The 18663-nt window shown below is 43.3% G+C and overlaps 1 protein-coding gene across 2 annotated transcripts in view; it reads right to left on the bottom strand.

Moving 5' to 3' along the window:
* CLIP4 (CAP-Gly domain containing linker protein family member 4) overlaps positions 1-16996 on the bottom strand; it is a 53070-nt gene extending 36074 nt beyond the window's left edge. For both annotated transcript variants that reach the window (XM_074949140.1, XM_074949141.1), the window contains exons 1-6: positions 16905-16996; positions 8849-8898; positions 8056-8203; positions 3110-3249; positions 1732-1825; positions 843-1004 (exon numbers count right to left, since the gene is read on the bottom strand). In XM_074949140.1, coding sequence (XP_074805241.1) covers positions 843-1004; positions 1732-1825; positions 3110-3249; positions 8056-8188 — 529 coding nt within the window. In that variant the 5' untranslated portion in view covers positions 8189-8203; positions 8849-8898; positions 16905-16996. The remainder of the gene's footprint in view (positions 1-842; positions 1005-1731; positions 1826-3109; positions 3250-8055; positions 8204-8848; positions 8899-16904) is intronic.
* Between the last annotated feature and the right edge of the window lie 1667 nt (positions 16997-18663).

Here is an 18663-nt window from a genome sequence, read left to right as displayed (position 1 = left end):
GTTTATTTAGTACAATGCACAAACTGTTTATTGGTGTAGATACTCACGCAGATTAGGAACACAGATTAGGAACACAGAACACAGTAATTCTGCTTCAGAAACCAGTGTCAGTTACCTTTTGCATTAATATAATGGATTAGACTTTAATTATTAATTTATACTATTATTTGCAGAACTTTAAATGCATTTATAACTACCAGTGGGGTCTCCCATCCCAATCTGTACCCATTCTACTATCTCAGATATGACACTTTAGTTGCTTCGTTTTTAAATGGGCAGTAGAGGTGAGACATATGAACACGTCAATAGCGGCTCCAATTGCTAGCAGCATGCATCTTTTTCACCTTCTGTTATGTTCGCCAGAACTGATCTACCCCATAGCCTGCTTCTTCCTTTCTGAGTCTTGATCATAAGGGCACCTCAGAAAGCCTCAGATTTCACAAATAGAACAGTTGTGCTTGTTTCTCCACATCTGCTCTTTCACTCTGTCAGCAAATGTTTAGAGGTGAGTAAACTGACGCTCTATTACCCTTTCTCCGCCCCCGCCCCCACCCCCCACCATTCCCTCACTTCCCATTCACTGTTTACGAAGTCTGATCCCATCATACTCTCTCTTCTTTAAAAACAACCTGGCCTATGCACTACAGCATAAACTCAGTTCAGAGAAAATGGACCGAAAAAGCAAACTAAAGAGAATGAGAAATAACTTTAAAAAAAAAATTACGGGAAAGTGCAGCTTTCATCTATGCCTACACAACCCCACTTACTGGATGGATCAGTGGGGTTAACGGAAGGACAGAATGGCATATTATCTAAGAAAACTGATACTTGATAATACCTACCTTTGGGCTTTGCATTTTTCAAAATAACTCTAATAAGTTCTGGAACATCAAAGTAGGCAGCATAATGCAAAGCATTCATATTTGTCCAGCGACTACGCAAACTAGTATCTGCACCCAAATCAATAAGGTGAGAGGCGAATTTGGCAGCAGTCTCAACATCACCTGCAAAGCAGTTTTTTTTAAAAGTTGTTTTAAATGTTAGGTAAGAGTTTAATAGTGTGGTATAAATATACCAGCCTAGATATCACATATAATGCATTAGAAAACATTTGTATTCCAAATTATGGCTACACAGAGCGAAGCCTAGAGAAAGACATTTTGCTACAAAAAGGCTCTCTTGCGGATTAGGCAAGAAAGGAATCATGGGCATCAGAGGCAGGCTAGGGAGGTGGTGGAGTGAGGCTCCACAATGCCTAATTTTCAAACCTTCTGCCAGCAAAGTTAAAGCTCCATCAGCCACCCCACACCCTTTTGCTGCAGCAGAGTGGAGAACTGGGTTCAGTATCAGTGTAAAAAGGTACTTTGATAGAAGCCAATAGGAGTCATCAAGAAAGAGAGGGTTAAAGGCACTCTTATTTCCTATAAACGTGCATGAAATGCAACCGAAGATTCCTTTTCTCTCCCAAGGAGCCTGAGATTTCAATATTACCAAGTGAGAAACCTCTCAGTTATGTTTAGGTTTTTTAATTGGTATTAATACATACAATAATTACTGCATCATCCCTTCTGATAGCCATTAAGGCACTATACAAATAAAATGTTTACAAAAGTTAAGGCCAAGCACTAGCAAATTTACTATAAGGAACAATTTTGAAACGGAAGAGGGGTAGACTCTGTGATTTATCGAGGCAAACAGTTCCATTTCTAATTTCTGTTTTTCTTTACTCACCAATACCATGAGCCCCTGACTTGCAGGTGTAATGTAAGAGAGTCATATCAGTCAGTCCATCTCTATCATTCACACTGCAGCCTCTCTTAATGATCTGCAGAAAAACAGCACATAACTGGTGTAATTATTGAATAAATTCTGCTTTCACACATGGACTTATGCATTTGTTGTGTGGAGACTAGCAAAGCAGTTTGCTAAAGTGGACTACCAGTGCAATGTACAGTAGAACCTCAGAGTAACAAACACCAGAGTTACAAATTGACCAGTCAACCACACATCTCATTTGGAACAGCAAGTACACAATCAGGCAGCAGAGACCCACTCCCCCAAAAAGAGCAAATACTATACAGCACAGTACTATGTTAAATGTAAACTACTAAAAAAAAAAATACAAGGAAAGTTTAAAAAAGATTTAACAAGGTAAGGAAAGTGTTTCTGTGATTGTTTGATTTAAATTAAGATGGTTAAAAGTAGCATTTTTCTTCTGCATAGTAAAGTTTCAAAGTTCTATTAAGTCAATGTTCAGTTGTAAACTTTTGAAAGAACAACCATGACGTTTTGTTCAAAGTTACAAACAACCTCCATTCCCAAGATGTTCGTAACTCTGAGGTTCTACTGTCGCTATACATAACTCAGCAAAATGGATAGAAACAAATGACTAAATATCATTATTAACCTTTAGTGCTTACAGGTTTTAAATAATTTTTCCATCATTAGCACCAGCTTGGCTTTAATGTGTTGAAGAGTTAACTTTTCCAGTTCAGATGCAATGCAGCCCAGGAAAACTAAATCTATTTAAAACACTAATTTCACTTCCTCGCCCACACTTTAATCCTTTGGTCCCCCAGTACCCTGGTAAAACCTGTAGTTATAATGTTGTAAGAAGAATGCAGTCTGGAATATCTGGAAAAGCCTACAAAACCTGATGAAATAAGAAAAAAGGCTTCAGCTTCCAAGTGACTTAGATGCTTTTGGAAGTCCCACCTTTAACTTCTGACTTAGTTTTAATTTAGTTTGTCAGAATTTTAAAAGTTACTGGAAACAGAAAAGTGGAAGATGGGAAATCCTAATCATTTTAGTTCCAAAAAGAACTTCTCTATTTGTTTCCTCAACCCACCCTTGCTTCCTTCTCACAATTATCTTGAATAGTTATATACTGATCTTCCTTCTCTTTTGCAAAGATAGCTGAATGTCGCCTCTACTGTGATTGGTGCCTGTATCATTGGTATGCTGGTCAGTAGCTACGTGCTATAAGGCAAAAACAATCTCTTGAACCTATTATTTTGGCTGTTGAATAAGATCAGTTCTGAACATTATCAACACTATACCATTTTTCTTTAACACTGAAACTGTTCAGGAATCCTCCTTCATTCCTCACCTCATTTCCAATTATATCAATGTTCTGCTGGACCTGTGGGACCCATTGCCGTAAGATGGCGAACAATTCAGAAACTGATGTTTTAGGGTTGAAAAGAATTTCTTGGCATGCTGCATCATTAGGATCGAAGAAGGAGAACTCTGTTTTTTAAGAAAAGATATGAAGCATTATATGCACATTTGGATATTAAAATGCTTCAACAATGCATCTACTTTTCAAAACTTCTTTGAGGCAAGAAGTAGGGAGGAGATGCGCAGATTTGAAATTCAGAATCACAAGCAAATTCAGCCTCTTCCCTTAACTTTTTATCTTTTCTTCTCACGGAGGCCTTGTCTACACTTTGTGAAAGCCACGATTCAGCAATCAGTATAGCTGTGTTGGTGCTCTGGGGCCAAGTTTTAAGTTTAGACAAGGACAAGCAAGTGTTTGCAACAATTATGCTAACAAAAATTTACCCATGCTTCAGGCTGGTCACAGACTGCTGAATCAAAGCTATTTTTGGGTGCAGAAAGGCCCTTAGTAGAGTCAACTACAGTGATGGAACTTGCACCTGCTTATTCAATGTTATGAATCTTCCCTGCCCCTCCCTCTTCCTCCTCAAAAAAAAATAAATCACAGAAAAACCATGCACACATATACATGACATCCAGGAGCACAGAAATAAAGAATAATCAGGATAATAAGGGAAAGGCGTTCATTACATGATGTTCAGAAATTCTACTGAAATCGATGGGGGCTGCAGGTACCCAGAACCTTTGAAAAATCTGGCCATCAACCACCAACTTCAGAAAGAATTCTCTTTTGTAAACTTGAAACTCACTTATAATACAACCCAAAATGCAGGCATCAAAGATACAGCCTTCCAGATTAAAAACCTATGTATGGTAGTGTATGTCCTCCACGCACACAAGGTATGCTGTGTATTAGGGAAAAATTTTAAACCCTGAAAAGAAGAATTTGGATAGCTATGATTATTTGCAGGAGGAATGGAAGCAAGATGTGTCTTACTCAGCCAGTGACTGGAAACTGGAAATCACTGAACTTTTATCACCCCAAAGGCTACTATGGTACTGCCTTCTAAAAGGTTTAAAATGAAAGCACCAAATGTCAACTTGTCTTCCATCAGTTCCAGATATAGGGCTAGCTGGACATAGATATTACTCCGAGTAAATATAGGTCTCACGCTTCTGAGACAGGGCTGAGAGCGTGACACTGGAGGAGTTGAAATGGTATAAACTACCTCTGGATGCATTGCCACGACTTTTCCCCCACAAAGCGAGAATCACAACTTCAACTGGGTCAAGAGATCTAGCAAATGAGGCGCGCACACATCAATATTCTAAAGCTTCTTTCATCACATGTCCCTTTGACTCCAAAGGGAAGAAAACAGAGTAGAGCTTCAAAGCTATTTATCACTTAGGAATTCTAATTCAAACCCAAATTCTGTCAAAAATCTCAACTCTCAGCACCACTCAAGCCTTGCTTCTTAACACAAGCCACCCTGCACCAACAAATCAGATAGCTTTGGGAATAAACAGAATGTACGCATTACATTTATCCTCTTTCTAGGCCCAAGAAAATCTCATGCTGAAAGCTACCACAGAAAGTTACAAGCAGACAGTGGGTTAGCCATGATTATCTCCCATCCATCTCCTCCAGATCTCTAAACTGCTAGAAAGCAAATACTCACCAGCAACCACACATCACACAACAAAAACACTAACCCAGGAACCTATCCTTGCAACAAAGCCCGTTGCCAACTGTGTCCACATATCTATTCAGGGGACACCATCATAGGGCCTAATCACATCAGCCACACGATCAGAGGCTCGTTCACCTGCACATCTACCAATGTGATATATGCCATCATGTGCCAGCAATGCCCCTCTGCCATGTACATTGGCCAAACCGGACAGTCTCTACGTAAAAGAATAAATGGACACAAATCAGACGTCAAGAATAGTAACATTCAAAAACCAGTCAGAGAACACTTCAACCTCCCTGGTCACTCAAGTACAGACCTAAAAGTCACAATTCTTCAACAAAAAAACTTCAAAAACAGACTCCAATGAGAGACTGTTGAATTGGATACTCTCATTATAGTGTGTGTGATAACACACATTGTTTCATGTTCTCTGTGTACATATATATCTTCCTTCTGTATTTTCCACTGTATGCACCCGGTGAAGTGGGTTTTTGCCCACAAAAGCTTATGCTCAAGTAAATGTGTTAGTCTCTAAGGTGCCACAAGTACTCCTGTTCTTTTTGCGGATACAGACTAACACGGCTGCTACTCTGAAACCTGCTAGGAAGTTGTTTCTCTATTATGTACTGGAAGGCAACTTTTTCATATAACGTAACAACCATTTGGGTAAAAAAAAAGCTATAGTATTCTAAACAAATACTGAGGAGAAAAACTAATAAAAAGCGTATACCAGTTCACCAACTATGATATCCATGCCAGTAAACAGTAAAAGGTTTTATAAACCTGACAGATAAACAGCACAACCACCACCATATTCAGGAAGAAAGGATCTGATAGGAGGCTAAAAAAGCAGATCCAATACCCTCGGTTCTTACCCAGTACCTGCTCTCTCAAGGCACACACACATTGCTGAAGCTAAGATCTAGATACCATAAAGAGGTAATCAGAGAGAGTACCCAAGCTGAGCAGCAATAACTACCATTTTGGTATGGTTATGGTTAAACAGGTGACTGGTATCACTGTACTAATCACAGAGGCTACATAATCTAATGGCTAAAGCATGGGACTGCAAGTCAACAGGGCTGGGTTTTTACTACTAATGCCCTGTGAGACTTTTTGTAAGTCTCTTCACATTCAATGAAAAGAGGATAATGCCCTTCATCGTCCCCTGCCTCAGTTTCCCCAAAATCTAAAATGAAAATACCATATGCCACACTTAAATCTCCAATAGAGTTGAGGAATAAATAAATATTTGTTAAATGCTTTGAGATCCTCTGACAGAAGAAGTTATAACTATATTATTGACAGTTCTGCTCACTGGTCCTGATTCTCTTCATTACAGTTTTATAATAGGTTAAAAACAGTGTTTCAGAATGAAGCTGGAATAAACCTGGTACGGTAGAGTTCAGACTCACTGTGTGTATTCAAATCTGTTTATTATTTTGATACAAATAAAAGTTATTACTTTTTATTCCTGATAGCTTCATACAGCTCTGGAAGCACGATGAAATTGTTATCTGAATGGAGAAGCATTAGAGTTAAATAATGTACAAACCAGAAAGGGTACAGTTAGACTTTCAGATCCCAGACTGAGTTTGTGGTGCTGGTAGTAAAAATAAATTATCTTTTTGACCGGTAAACTGAGCAACTTGTCTATGGAAAGTTAGAGAACAAACATGAACCCCACGACTCAATTTTTACAGAGTCCTTTCAGCATGTAACTGCACTTTAAATAACAAAAAAACAAAACACCAAGTCGTATATAGGGATCTATAAATAATAGAGCAAACCCCCATATTGTTTACATTACGGAATTGCCTAGAACCCCAAACATGGATCCAGCCTCATTGTGCAAAGTAACAAAGAAGACAGTTCCTGACCCAGAGAGCTCACAATTTGAGTTTGACAGACAGACTTCAACAGGTGGACAAAACAGAAACAAGGTGGTATGGGAGATCAGATGAGGTTACATTTAAACAAAGTTCAGCAGAACAACAGAAGTCCCGCTTCTGACCACTTGCCTAACTAGTGCCAGATGGTGGTGACTTGTGTCCCTTCCCTGCTCTGCCTGCCTCCATATCACAAGAAGATTCTAAGGAAAGATGTAGGATAGCGTGGTGCCTGCCTTTACATATTCAGATGGGGAGTTTTTCCCCCCACATACCGGGTGCAGAATGGGAGAGACCAGGGAGGTACTTGAGGGAGAAGTGGAAAAACAGGCAATCTAGGCCAGCATCACTGGCACAAATGATTGGCTCATTGAGTAAGTAAATCTATCAAAAAGGGTGGGACTAAGTAGTGAAAGATACATATTCACATATTAAAATACAGCACGTTCAATCCTTCAAACCTTAAATCCCAGGATCCTCACACCAGCAACAGAGATTGGTCTCAAGAACATTAATTCTCCTGAACATAGAATACTACAGTGTTCAGCAGCATGGAAGTAAAATAAAGATGTTATATGGAATCAATGTCAAACCAGAATTGAAAGATAGCTTTTTACACCTCCCAAGCATCTTTGATATCTGAAGGGAGGGTAGAGATTTTCTTAAATATTTCCAATTAATCACTAAATCAAATGGGATGATATTTATTTAACCTGTTTCAAATATATAACTCTATTTTCAAAGGATGAATATAAAGACAATGTAATAGTGGAATTTGCCTTTTTGAGATACTATCTTGATGGAAGTGATACTGTTCTCCTTAGTAATGAGCACAATATTTCCAACAGAAGTTTTCTTTCCCCCAAAGTCCCACTGTGTGTTTCGAAAATGGAGTACTTATGGGGCCTCATCCACTAGAAAACTGGTCAATTCTTAAAAGTGATTTTAAAATATTTTCAGGCACTGCACCCGAGTCAACCTGCCAATTTTTGTGGATTTACAGCACTTTTTTTTTTTTTTAATTTTGACAACTTTCACTTCCATGTTGATGGGTGAGGAGCCAACAAAAACCAGGGGAAGGTCACACTGACTGAATGTACAGAAGAAATAGCAAAACCAACTGAAAACAAAGTGCTTTGAAATGCACAAACTAGAAAATAATTTTTTCCACTAATTTCACTTGTAGAAATTTCAGGTATTACTTGTAATAAACTGTAGATACATTTTCAAACAGAAGTATAATTTTTAAATTGATGGTATTCTTTTAATCTCACTTCCCTCCCTTAAACTCAGGCACTGCACATGATCTCAAAGTAGTTCCACAAACTCTTGCCTTCTATAAATATACATACCACAGTCTGAAGGCATTGGTGCTGCTGCAACTGAAAAAGTAACTGATGTTTCAGAGCCTGGGAATAAAAACTGATATCTTTCAATCAATGAATCTCCTTCTTGGGAAGGTTCTGGGAGATCCTCTATGGTCATCTTCTAGAAAGCCACCTTAAACAAGGAGAAAAAACCCACTCCAAATACTGTAGGCTACATTCTATTACAATACACAACTATAAACAGTGATTTACACTGAAGTTCATCTCTTTCCTTTTTGAAACATGCAAAAGATTGTAATTATTAAAGTTTTGTGATAATAAACTGTACTTATTAGTACAAACTAGTAGCTTGAGCATGCTCCTGGGAACACCACACCCAAGTTGTAATCCTGTCTGTCACGGATTGGCTTTATTGTTTTAGGGAAGTCATTTAAAATCCTTGTCTCAGTTTCTCCATCTGTGAAATGGTCAAAGAGATACTGCCATAGTTCACAGGCATGCTGTAAGGTGTAATGTCTGTACACCCTTATGAAAATGTGAAGTGCTAATTATTACTCATCTTCAGCATTCTCATCTCAAGCTTCACCTCCCTTTCCTGCTCCCACAAACAAGAAACCAGTCAATCTACCTGCTCCCTTTCCCAAATATGGGAAGTGTTCTTACCATGTTAATCTTCCCACGGACAGCCCCAACTCTCATGGACTGATTCATTCCTGAGCCTTGCCTAAATTTCCCTGTGCCCCTCCCTGCTCTGCCTGCCTCCATATCAGTTCCCTTCCCAACTTGCCTGCCCCAAATTTTAAAACAGTGTACTTACCGTGCTGTAACCTCCAGTACTTCCAGCCAACTTTCTAAGCCCAGAATAACCTAGTAAAAATAATAATTAAAATCAAATGGCCATACAGAAATATTTTACAGCATGATTAATTACATTTTCTATTAGCCAGGCTGCAATCTAGTCCAATCTTATAAACTGAACAGGATCAAATGAGACTTGGTCAGTAAATGTAAAAGAGAATACCCACCTTAGCAAGTACCATAGGAGCTGGCACTACTTCTTCGAACTGAATCAATACAACCATCATTCTGCTAGGGTAACTGTGCTACTGGAAATACTATCTTTTGGATGAGAAATTGAAAACCTAGGTCCTGGGCACTCACACTTAAAGGTACCATAACACTTTTTACAGGAATTCAGGTGCCATAACACAAGGGTTACTACTTTCTGCTTCCCTAAACTTCTCATGCAAATGAAATGGTTTCCAATCATGTTTACTTCCTGAAAAGTTAGATATATTACTAAAATACCACAATTTCAAAGGGTTTTCTCCAAAAACAAAAAAACCCACAGAGACATCCCATCCCTACGGATCACTACACTTACTTCTGGCTATTGAGTAAAACCATCTAGCTAGTGACTCTGTAAACTTCTATTCACAGAAAGAATGACATAATCATCAGTTATATAGTTCTGTCACATATACCAATCAAAAGAACACTAAGACCTAAATAGTTAGGTGTGAACAGGGTAGATTTTAAACAGGGTAGATTCTACATAAAGTTAGTAGATCACAATCACAGAATCATAGAATTGTAAGACTGGAAGGGACCTTGAGAGGTCTTCTAGTCTAGTCCCCTGCACTCATGGCAAGACTAAGTATTATCTAGACCATCCCTGACAGGTGTTTGTCCAACCTGCTTTTTAAAGTCTCCAATAATGGAGATTCCAAAACTTCCCTAGGCAATTTATTCTAGTGCTTAATCACCCTGACAGTTAGGAAGTTTTTCCTAATGTCCAACCTAAACCGCCCTTGCTGCAATTTAAGCTCACTGCTTCTTGTCCTATGCTCAGAGGTTAAGGAGAACAATTTTTCATCCTCCTCCTTGTAACAAACTTTTATGTACTTGAAAACTATTATGTCCAGTGGTGAGCTGGAGTTGGTTCGCACCGGTTCACTGGAACTGGTTGTTAAATTTAGAAGCCCTTTTAGAATCGGTTGTCCCACGAGGGTTCTAAAAGGGCTTCTAAATTTAACAACCGGCCAAAAGTGGCGCCTTAGGCGCCAACTCCATGGGTGCTCCGGGGCTGGAGCACCCACGGGGAAAATTTGGTGGGTGCAGAGCACCCAGCGGCAGCTCCCCCCCCAGCCCCAGCTCACCTCACCTCTGCTCCACCTACTCCCCTGAACGCACTGCCCCGCTCCGCTTCTCCACTCCCCCTCCCAGGTTTCCTGCGAATCAGCTGTTTGCGCAGGAAGCCTGGGAGGGCTGAGAAGCAGGCGGCGGCTTAGCGCTCGGGCCCAGGCAGGCGGACAGGAGGTGAGCTGGGGGGGGGGGGGCGCGAGGAGGGCCGCTCGCACCGCAGCAGGTAACTCGGGGGGCGCGCAGGGGAACTGCTCCCCGCCCCAGCTTGCCTCCGCCTCCCTGGGCCTGAGCGCGAAGCCACCACTTGCTTCTCAGCCCTCCCCAGCTTCCCACGAGAACAGCTAATTCGCGGGAAGCCGGGAGGGGTGGATAAGCAGAGCGGGGCAGCGCGTTCAGGGGAGGAGGCGGAGGTGAGCTGGGGTGGGGCGGGGAGCTGCTGGTGGGTACTCTGCACCCACCAAATTTTCCCCGTGGGGGCTCCAGCCCCGGAGCACCCAGCGAGTCGGTGCCTAAGGCGCCACTTTTGATGTGATCAATGGGGTAGTGGCCGCTCCCCCTGCTCCCCCCCAGCTATGCTACCCGGCCTCTAGGAGCAAGAGGGACCTGCCAGATGCTTCCTGGGAGCCGCCTCAGGTAAGCACTGCCAGGGCTCCCCACCTCACCTCCCCACAGGTCCCTCTGGCTCTTAGGGGCGGGGTGGGGTAGGCACCCACTACGGTGGCCCACTAGACCCTCCTGCCCAGTTCTGGGGGCACTCAGGGAACAGGGGAGGGAAGTGGATGGAACAGGGGTCCCGCGGAGGGGTGGGAGCGTCAAGGAATGCGGGGGGTTGGATGGGGCAGGAGTCCCGGGGGGGGGGGGGGGCAACGACCCCCTCGTGGGGAGAGGAGGGAACCAGTGTTAAGATTTTGGCAGCTCATCACTGATTATGTCCCCTCTCAATCTTCTCTTCTCCAGATTAAACAAACCCAAATTTTTCAATCTTCCGTCATAGCTCATGTCTTCTAGACCTTTAATCATTTTTGTTGCTCTTCTCTGGACTTTCTCCAATTTGTCTATATCTTTCCTGAAATGTGGTGCCTGGAACTGGGCACAATACTCCAGTTGAGGTTGTATCAGTGCACAGTAGAGTGGAAGAATTACTTCTCACATCTTGCTTACAAAACTGCTAATACATCCCAGAATGACGTTTGCTTTTTTTGCAACAGTGTTACACTATTCACTCATATTTAGCTTGTGATCCACTATGACCCCTAGATCCCTTTCTCCAGCACTCCTTCATAGGCAGTCATTTCCCATTTTGTGTGTGTGCGCGCAACTGACTGTTCCTTCCGAAGTGGAGTACTTTGCATTTGTCCTTACTGAATTGCATCCTATTTACTTCAAACCATTTATCCAGTTTGTCCAGATCATTTTGACTTTTAATCCTATCCTCCAAACCACTTGCAACCCCTCCCAGCTTGGTATCATCCGCAAACTTTATAAGTGTTCTCTCTATGACATTATCTAAATCACTGATGAAAATCTGAACAGAACTGGACCCAGAACTGAGCCCGGTGGGACCCCACTTTGTATGCCCTTCCAGCTTGACTGTGAACCACTGATAACTACTCTTTGGGAACTGTTTTCCAACGAGTTATGCACCCCCTTATAGTAGCTCCATCTAAGTTGTATTTCCCTAGTTTGTTTATGAGGTCATGCGAGACAGTATCAAAAGCTTTACTAAAGTCAAGATATACCACATCTACTGCTTCCCCCGCATCCACAAGGCTTGTTACCCTCCCAAAGAAAGCTATTAGGTTGGTTTGACATGATTTGTTCTTGACAAATCCACACTGACTGTTACTTATCACCTTATTATCTTACAGGTGTTTGCAAACTGATTGCTTAATTATTTGTTCCATTATCTTTCCAGGTACTGAAGTTAAGCTCACCAGTATGTAATTCCCCAGGTTATCCTTATTTCCCTTTATATAGACTGGAAGTATATTTGCCCTTTTCCAGTCCTCTGAAATCTCTCCCGTCTTCCATGCTTTTTGAAGATAATCACTAATGGCTCAGATATCTCCTCAGTCAGCTCCGTGAGTATTCTATGCATTTTTGGAAGTCAATGTGTATACCTCTTACACAGGAATTTATGATAAGGGCTCCATGTTTGTCACAGAGGTCGAGGAAGTCATGGATTCTGTGACTTCCTGTGACCTCCGTAACTTCTTCAGTGGCCAGTGTGTCTGGCCCCAGGGCCAGCTGTATTGGCCACTGCTCTGGCAGCCCCAGGCAGCTGGCCCCGGAGACTACCTAAGCAGCAGCTGGTGCAGCTTGCCCCGGGAAACACCTGAGCAGCGGTCCCAGGGGTGGCAGGAGCAACTCGGTGGCTCCCAGCAGCAACCCCGGGGCGGCCAGGGCAGTGATCCCGGAGCAGGAGTCCTGGGGTGGCCGGGGCTCCCGCCTCTGGCTGCAGCCAGAGTGGCAGCGGGGCCCCCGGAGCTTCCCCCCACTGTCGCTGGTGCTGTGGGCCCCCACGATTCAATCAGGGGTATTTATGGTATAAGTCGTGGACAGGTCATGGGCTGTGATTTTTTGTTTCTAGCCCCTGACCTGTCCATGACTTTTGCTAAAAATACCCGTGATTAAATCATAGCCTTATTTATAATGTATTCATCACTGATGTTTGTGCACCTTCTAATGCAATCTCTACTATGAAGACTGGTTGTAGAGCACTCAACTCAGAAATTCACTTATTCAGTTTGTCTGACAGAGCTAGAATTTGTTGCGCTTCCGAGCCCATTTGTTATTATTAAGATTCATCTATTTATCTAGGCTTTTTCCTGAATGAATGTAGAAGGAACAAGTGGAGGTCACTTTTGACAATGTATCATTTATTAATTTATCTACTGTTGTTTTATGTACACCACACATGCATCAGGCTAGTCGGGCTCCTTTTGATGACTCCCTAAATAAAGTCACTGCCTTGTTTGAGCTTGTCTGGCCCACACTGCCAGAATGTTCTCAGACCAATCCACCTTCTAAAATATTAAATTGTAAGTTTTTAAAATGGATTGAAGATGTTGACCTTAAACCAAGTAAAAACCTTTTCTCCTTCAGCACCAAGCACTGTTTATTGCTGGCTGCCATGTTCTCAACTTAGATCTGAAGTGGACTCACCATTAAAGACATTTATCAGCAGCCAATAAGGGCAAATAAGTCAGAACACATTTTACAAGGGAGGCTGCTTTATAACCATCAAGAACATGATAGAAAAAAAAATCTCATATTTACATCATCACGATGGCCTATAAAGTCTGGAGTGAAAGATGTTGGTAGGATCAGAAATTTGGGGGTCTGTAGAATCGTAGACTTTAAGGTCAGAAGGGACCATTATGATCATCTAGTCTGACCTCCTGCACAACGCAGGACACAGAATCTCACCCACCCACTCCAGTAACAAACCTCTAACCTATGTCTGAGCTACTGAAGTCCTCAAATCGTGGTTTAAAGACTTCGAGGGACAGTTGAGGAAGTGAGGAAAGAACTGCTGTCACAATGTAAGTTGTGGCTGAAGAAAGTTTTCAAAGGACAATGGGAAATATTGCATATGATAGGAAGAATTAAGGAGTCATCAGGTGGCTACAGGAGAGCCCTGAACATTGAAAAGCAAGCATGGATTTCCTAACCTTTGGAGGTTAAGAATAAGAACAGTGTCTTTGCAAAGAAAAGGAGGGTCAGGTAGAAGACCTTGTCTTTACACTGAAGAGTGAGATTTTTGGTGCACCAGTGCTTCTGTAGTTGACAATCTTTTATCCTAAAGGTTCAAAAGTACCTGTTGGATGTGGGCCTCTGGAAAGGTGGGTAACTGAAAGCATTTATAAGGGGGAAGTTGGTTAGGAGATACATTAGAATGGTGCTAGAGATTTTTCAGGCAAAACTTACTACATGTGCTTTTATTTGTGATGGCAAGTGTACACAATGAACCATCCCTTTGCCTGAGAATTCTTCTATTGTGAGCAGGCAGGATATCCAAGCACTTCAGAGAGCAAGATTCTTGCAAATCCTGCCGGCTCTCTGAAGAACAGAGGGAAAAGTACAGTGCAGAAAGCCATCATGTGAAAACTCAACACCTTGGATGTTAACTGGTTTCCAGGCCAAGAAGCTGGGCCTTCTTGCAATGTAGTACCTCATATCTCAATGTCTGTACTTTGACCCATTAACCTTTTACCCCCAATCGGGGTATTGGAGATTATGTATTCCTTACACCATCCAATTTAAAACAGAACTTCTCACCTCTTGATAATCTTTATATTATTCCCTGATAATCAGAAACTTCTACACTTAAACTCTGTACCATTCACTTTTTTTAAAAAATCTTACTAAAATATTTCATTTTGGGTAGCTGAAAAGTTCAGAAAAATTTTGTAAGCTTTGGGCCTGCCAACCTTGACAATGTTGCTTTAAACTGCCATTCATCTCCTCCTCTCAAAAATCCAACAGAAATCAGGCGGGCAAAGAAAATGCACACAAGTAATATTTAAATGCTGCTACACATAGGTCTCTAGAGTTAGATAACAGTATTGTACACAGCAAATATTTTAAGTAACAGCAGCCAGCATTTTCTACGTAGCAGAGGTCAGACACATGATAATGTTTCAAGAGCCAAGTGCATATCAAATCCAATAAAGTATAAAAATTACATAGTAGTATCTTATGTTACATTACTACATACAGTACTCAATGTAAACATGGGAAGGTGAAATCTATGCAGCCTGCAAGGGTTTATAAAGTAGCAAGGAATAATACTTTCCCAAATTTAAAAAGTGTCCTCTTTAATATGAAATCCAGTCTGATGCTTTAAACCTACTACTTTACCTACAGTATGACAGGTTCCCTGAAACGCCCCCAATCCCTTCACTTTAGCAATTTGTAAAATTTGTATAAATTGGGGGAAGCTATGCAAAGATCTCAAAATGCATACACTGAAGTAAAGAGAGCACATTGTAATATATTTACCCCAAAATGCAAGCCACATTATATAAGGGAAACAATATTCCTTAGGTCGAAAGTTATTGGCCATTTAGAGCTAGGGAAGAGATAGGTTGGGGTGAGAGAAGGAGATTAATTATAGAGGAAGAGAGGTTTCAGAGTAGCAGCCGTGTTAGTCTGTATTCGCAAAAAGAAAAGGAGTACTAGTGGCACCTTAGAGACTAACCATCCGATGACGTGAGCTGTAGCTCATGAAAGCTTATGCTCAGATAAATTGGTTAGTCTCTAAGGTGCCACTAGTACTCCTTTTCTTTTTATAGAGAAAGAGAGTTTACCTGCTTTGTTTCCTAGAAATAAGTTACTGTTTCTTGGATGGTCTCTAAAGTGAGCTGAAATACAGACCACCAAGTAATAAAACCCTGATCACTCTAATACCACACTTTCTGCCTTAGTAAATTCCCACCAACCTCTCCCACACACATGTATGTGTCCCTTCATAAATGGCAACTCTACAATCAAATTAGAATAAGTTCAGCTATTCTTAACCTGTTTTACAGCCTGCAACCAAAGGAAAATGAGACCACAGGTGGCAGGGTTGCCCACACATAATCTGCTGCTCTAACAATATGACTAGACACGCTGTATAAAACCTCATTATCAGAGTGAGTCCTGTCTTAGAAAGATACTTAGCGGAATGTAATATATTAATACTTGTATGCCTCACTATTAAAGCTAAACAAATAACTGATTTTTTGTTTTTCTTTGTTTTTGTGTTTAGTGGCAGCTCCAAAAACAAAAAAAAGTTTCATTTGGGTCATACCAAATCTGAATTTTTTCAGAATTTTCAATTTATTGGTTTTGGGCCTGTTCCAGAACTGATATTTGAACCTGGGTCTCCAACATCCCAGATGTGTGCCCTAACTTCTCGACTAAAAGGTCAGAATGTTAGAAAGGGACTGCAGCATCACCACCACCACCAATTCCTTCTCCTCTGGCTGCTTTTAACAGCCAAAACTGTGTGTGTGGAATTCATGAACAGTTTCACATTGACCAAAACGTCGTTTTTCATTCAATAAACAATTTTTCCAAAACCTTTCCCCCAGCTCTACCCAGCACGCCCATAAAGTTACAGAAACCGAACTACACGGGGACTCCGGGTCTGTGACCCGACACACGCAGGGTAGCCCGTTTCACAACCCAGTCTCTTGCATAGGGTGGAAGGACAAAGAAAGGAAAGAGTATTCGTGGGGTGTTCATTTTTTAAAAAACGTGGCTCAGCAATTCATCAATAAACCTAACTGGAGAGACAGCCCGGCAGCAGAATGCAGAGGAGGCGAGCCCACCGCAGCGTCAGGGAAATCCACCTTGCCCCGCTTTGACCCAGCCAGAGACCAGGGATGTCCAGCGCCTGTCCCCTCCTGTTCCGCACCTGCTGTGAGCTACGCGGACAAGGAATTACCGCGACCAGGGAAACTGGACCTACGGCTGCCTGCCCCCACCCCCGGCTTTGGGGACACTTGTCCAGCTGGTCACTGAACTGCTGCCACGAGGAGAAGTAAACTCCCCCCGCCCGCAGGACCGACCCGGAGGGACCCGACCTCTCACACCTCAGGCCCTGCCACACGCACCCCCGCCGCCCCCAGCGCGTCTACACACGCGCTCTCTGCGGCCACACGCACCAGTCCCCGCGCTACGCGAGGGGGCCGCTCACCAGCCCGCCGCCCTGCTCCCACTCGCAGCCCGGGGCTCACCCCGCCGCGCGCAGGCAGCCGCCCGCACCCCCGCCGCGGGGAGAGGGGAGCACCCCGGCCGGCTCGCTCGGCTCCAGCCCGCTCGGCGCTCCACCGCACCGCCCCCGGCCGCCCGACGCCGGCGCCACAGGCTCCGCCCCCCGAACGTGCCCTCGCCCCGCCCCCTGCGCCACGACGCTCAGCCCCGCCCGCCAACGTGCCCTCGCCCCGCCCCATCTCCGTCCCTGGGGTGGGGCTGTGGAGGGAGATGGGGGGATAGCAGGGTGCCCCCAAGGGGAGGGTGGGGCTGTGGAGGGGGTGGGGGGAGTAGCTGGGCGTCCCCAAAGGGGGGTGGGGGGATAGCTGGGTGCCCCCAAGGGGGGGGGCTGTGGAGGGGGTGAGGGGATAGCTGGGCACCCCAAGGGGGGGTGGGCGGGAGGAGAGCTAGGTGCCTCTGACGGGTGGGGCTGTGGGGGGAGAGCTGGGCGCCTCCAACGGGGCGGGGGAGTAGTTGGGCGCTCGCGGGGGGGGGGGAGGGGCTAGCTGGGTGCCCCTGAGTCTTGGGGGAGTGATAGTGGGGTACTACGGAGGCAGGAGCGGCAGCTGGCGGTACTGAACTCCAGCGTTGAGGATTTGTGCTGGCTGTAGCCTGCTGGACCACTGGCGTAGTGCAGTGCATACACAGCGGGGAGTCCCTGCACTGGCTCTAGTTTTTGAAATGCCCATCACATACGTGTGTTTTCCAATTGCTGCCTTCCTCCTCCTCGCTGAATGACAAGAAGTCATGGAAACTATACACAACAAGACCCTGCACACACAAAGTTGATGTTAAGACCAAGTAACCACGGGACACGTTTCCGAAGCCTGAACTAGCTGCCGTGCATGAGGCAAGCTTTTTCATCCCAGGCTGATTTTAAAATCATTTGCCCAGCTGGAATTTTATCTGCAGCTGACAGAGGCTAGAAGAAAATCGTAAACGTGCTAGAGCTGCGAGTGTAGTGTGGCACGTCAAAGATTTGTATTTGGGGGGCATGACCAGCCTGGAGATTCACATAGTTAAGAAACACAGATAAGATGCAGCCTTGTACTGTGAGATCTCACATTTTAGAAAGCACTGTCTTTGTAATATAAACACTGCTAAACCAAAGTCACAGCTGGCTTATGATCCTTCCAGGTTTGGGGAGGAAGCAAGAGGTTAACTCAGACAAGATGGTGGCACTGTATGAAAGGAAAGATATTAAAAAAGGAAGAGGTCGATATTGCCACGTGTGGTCCAGTGTATACACAAAGACTTACTTGGATGTTTCCTTGATAGCAAAACTAAGGGCCAGTTTTTCAAGTGCTCAGCACACACAACTGAGATTAGATTTTTTTTTTTTTTAAAGTACCCAGCATCTCCCATTATGCTGAGCTCTTTTAAAACCTAGCCCTAAGAAGTCAAACATCAGTAGGAAGATTGTTAGGTCCTAAGGCCAACACCAGTGTGGTTGTGTTGATGCAAAGAGGAATGACTTACATCACAGCACTAGACCCAGAAAATAGGCTACAATTTTTGGTTGTGACACATACCTAGGAAGCCTGTTATCTTGGTCAAGAAACAACTTTTTGTGTTTGTTTCTCCATCTGTAAAGAAAGGTATAATACCTCTCATCTCACCCTTCTTTCCTCCCAAGTGCATGACTCAATATTTGTAAAAGTGCCTTGACATACATGGATGGAAGTCAGTATAAATGTAAAATATTAAATTTGTGGGCTCAGGGGGGTATTGTTTGGCACCACA

This window comes from Natator depressus, chromosome 3, assembly GCF_965152275.1.
Source record: "Natator depressus isolate rNatDep1 chromosome 3, rNatDep2.hap1, whole genome shotgun sequence".
In the NCBI taxonomy this organism is placed as follows: domain Eukaryota; kingdom Metazoa; phylum Chordata; order Testudines; family Cheloniidae; genus Natator; species Natator depressus.
The sequence above is the reverse complement of the archived record's forward strand: the minus strand, read 5'-3'. Positions and strand labels throughout refer to the sequence as shown.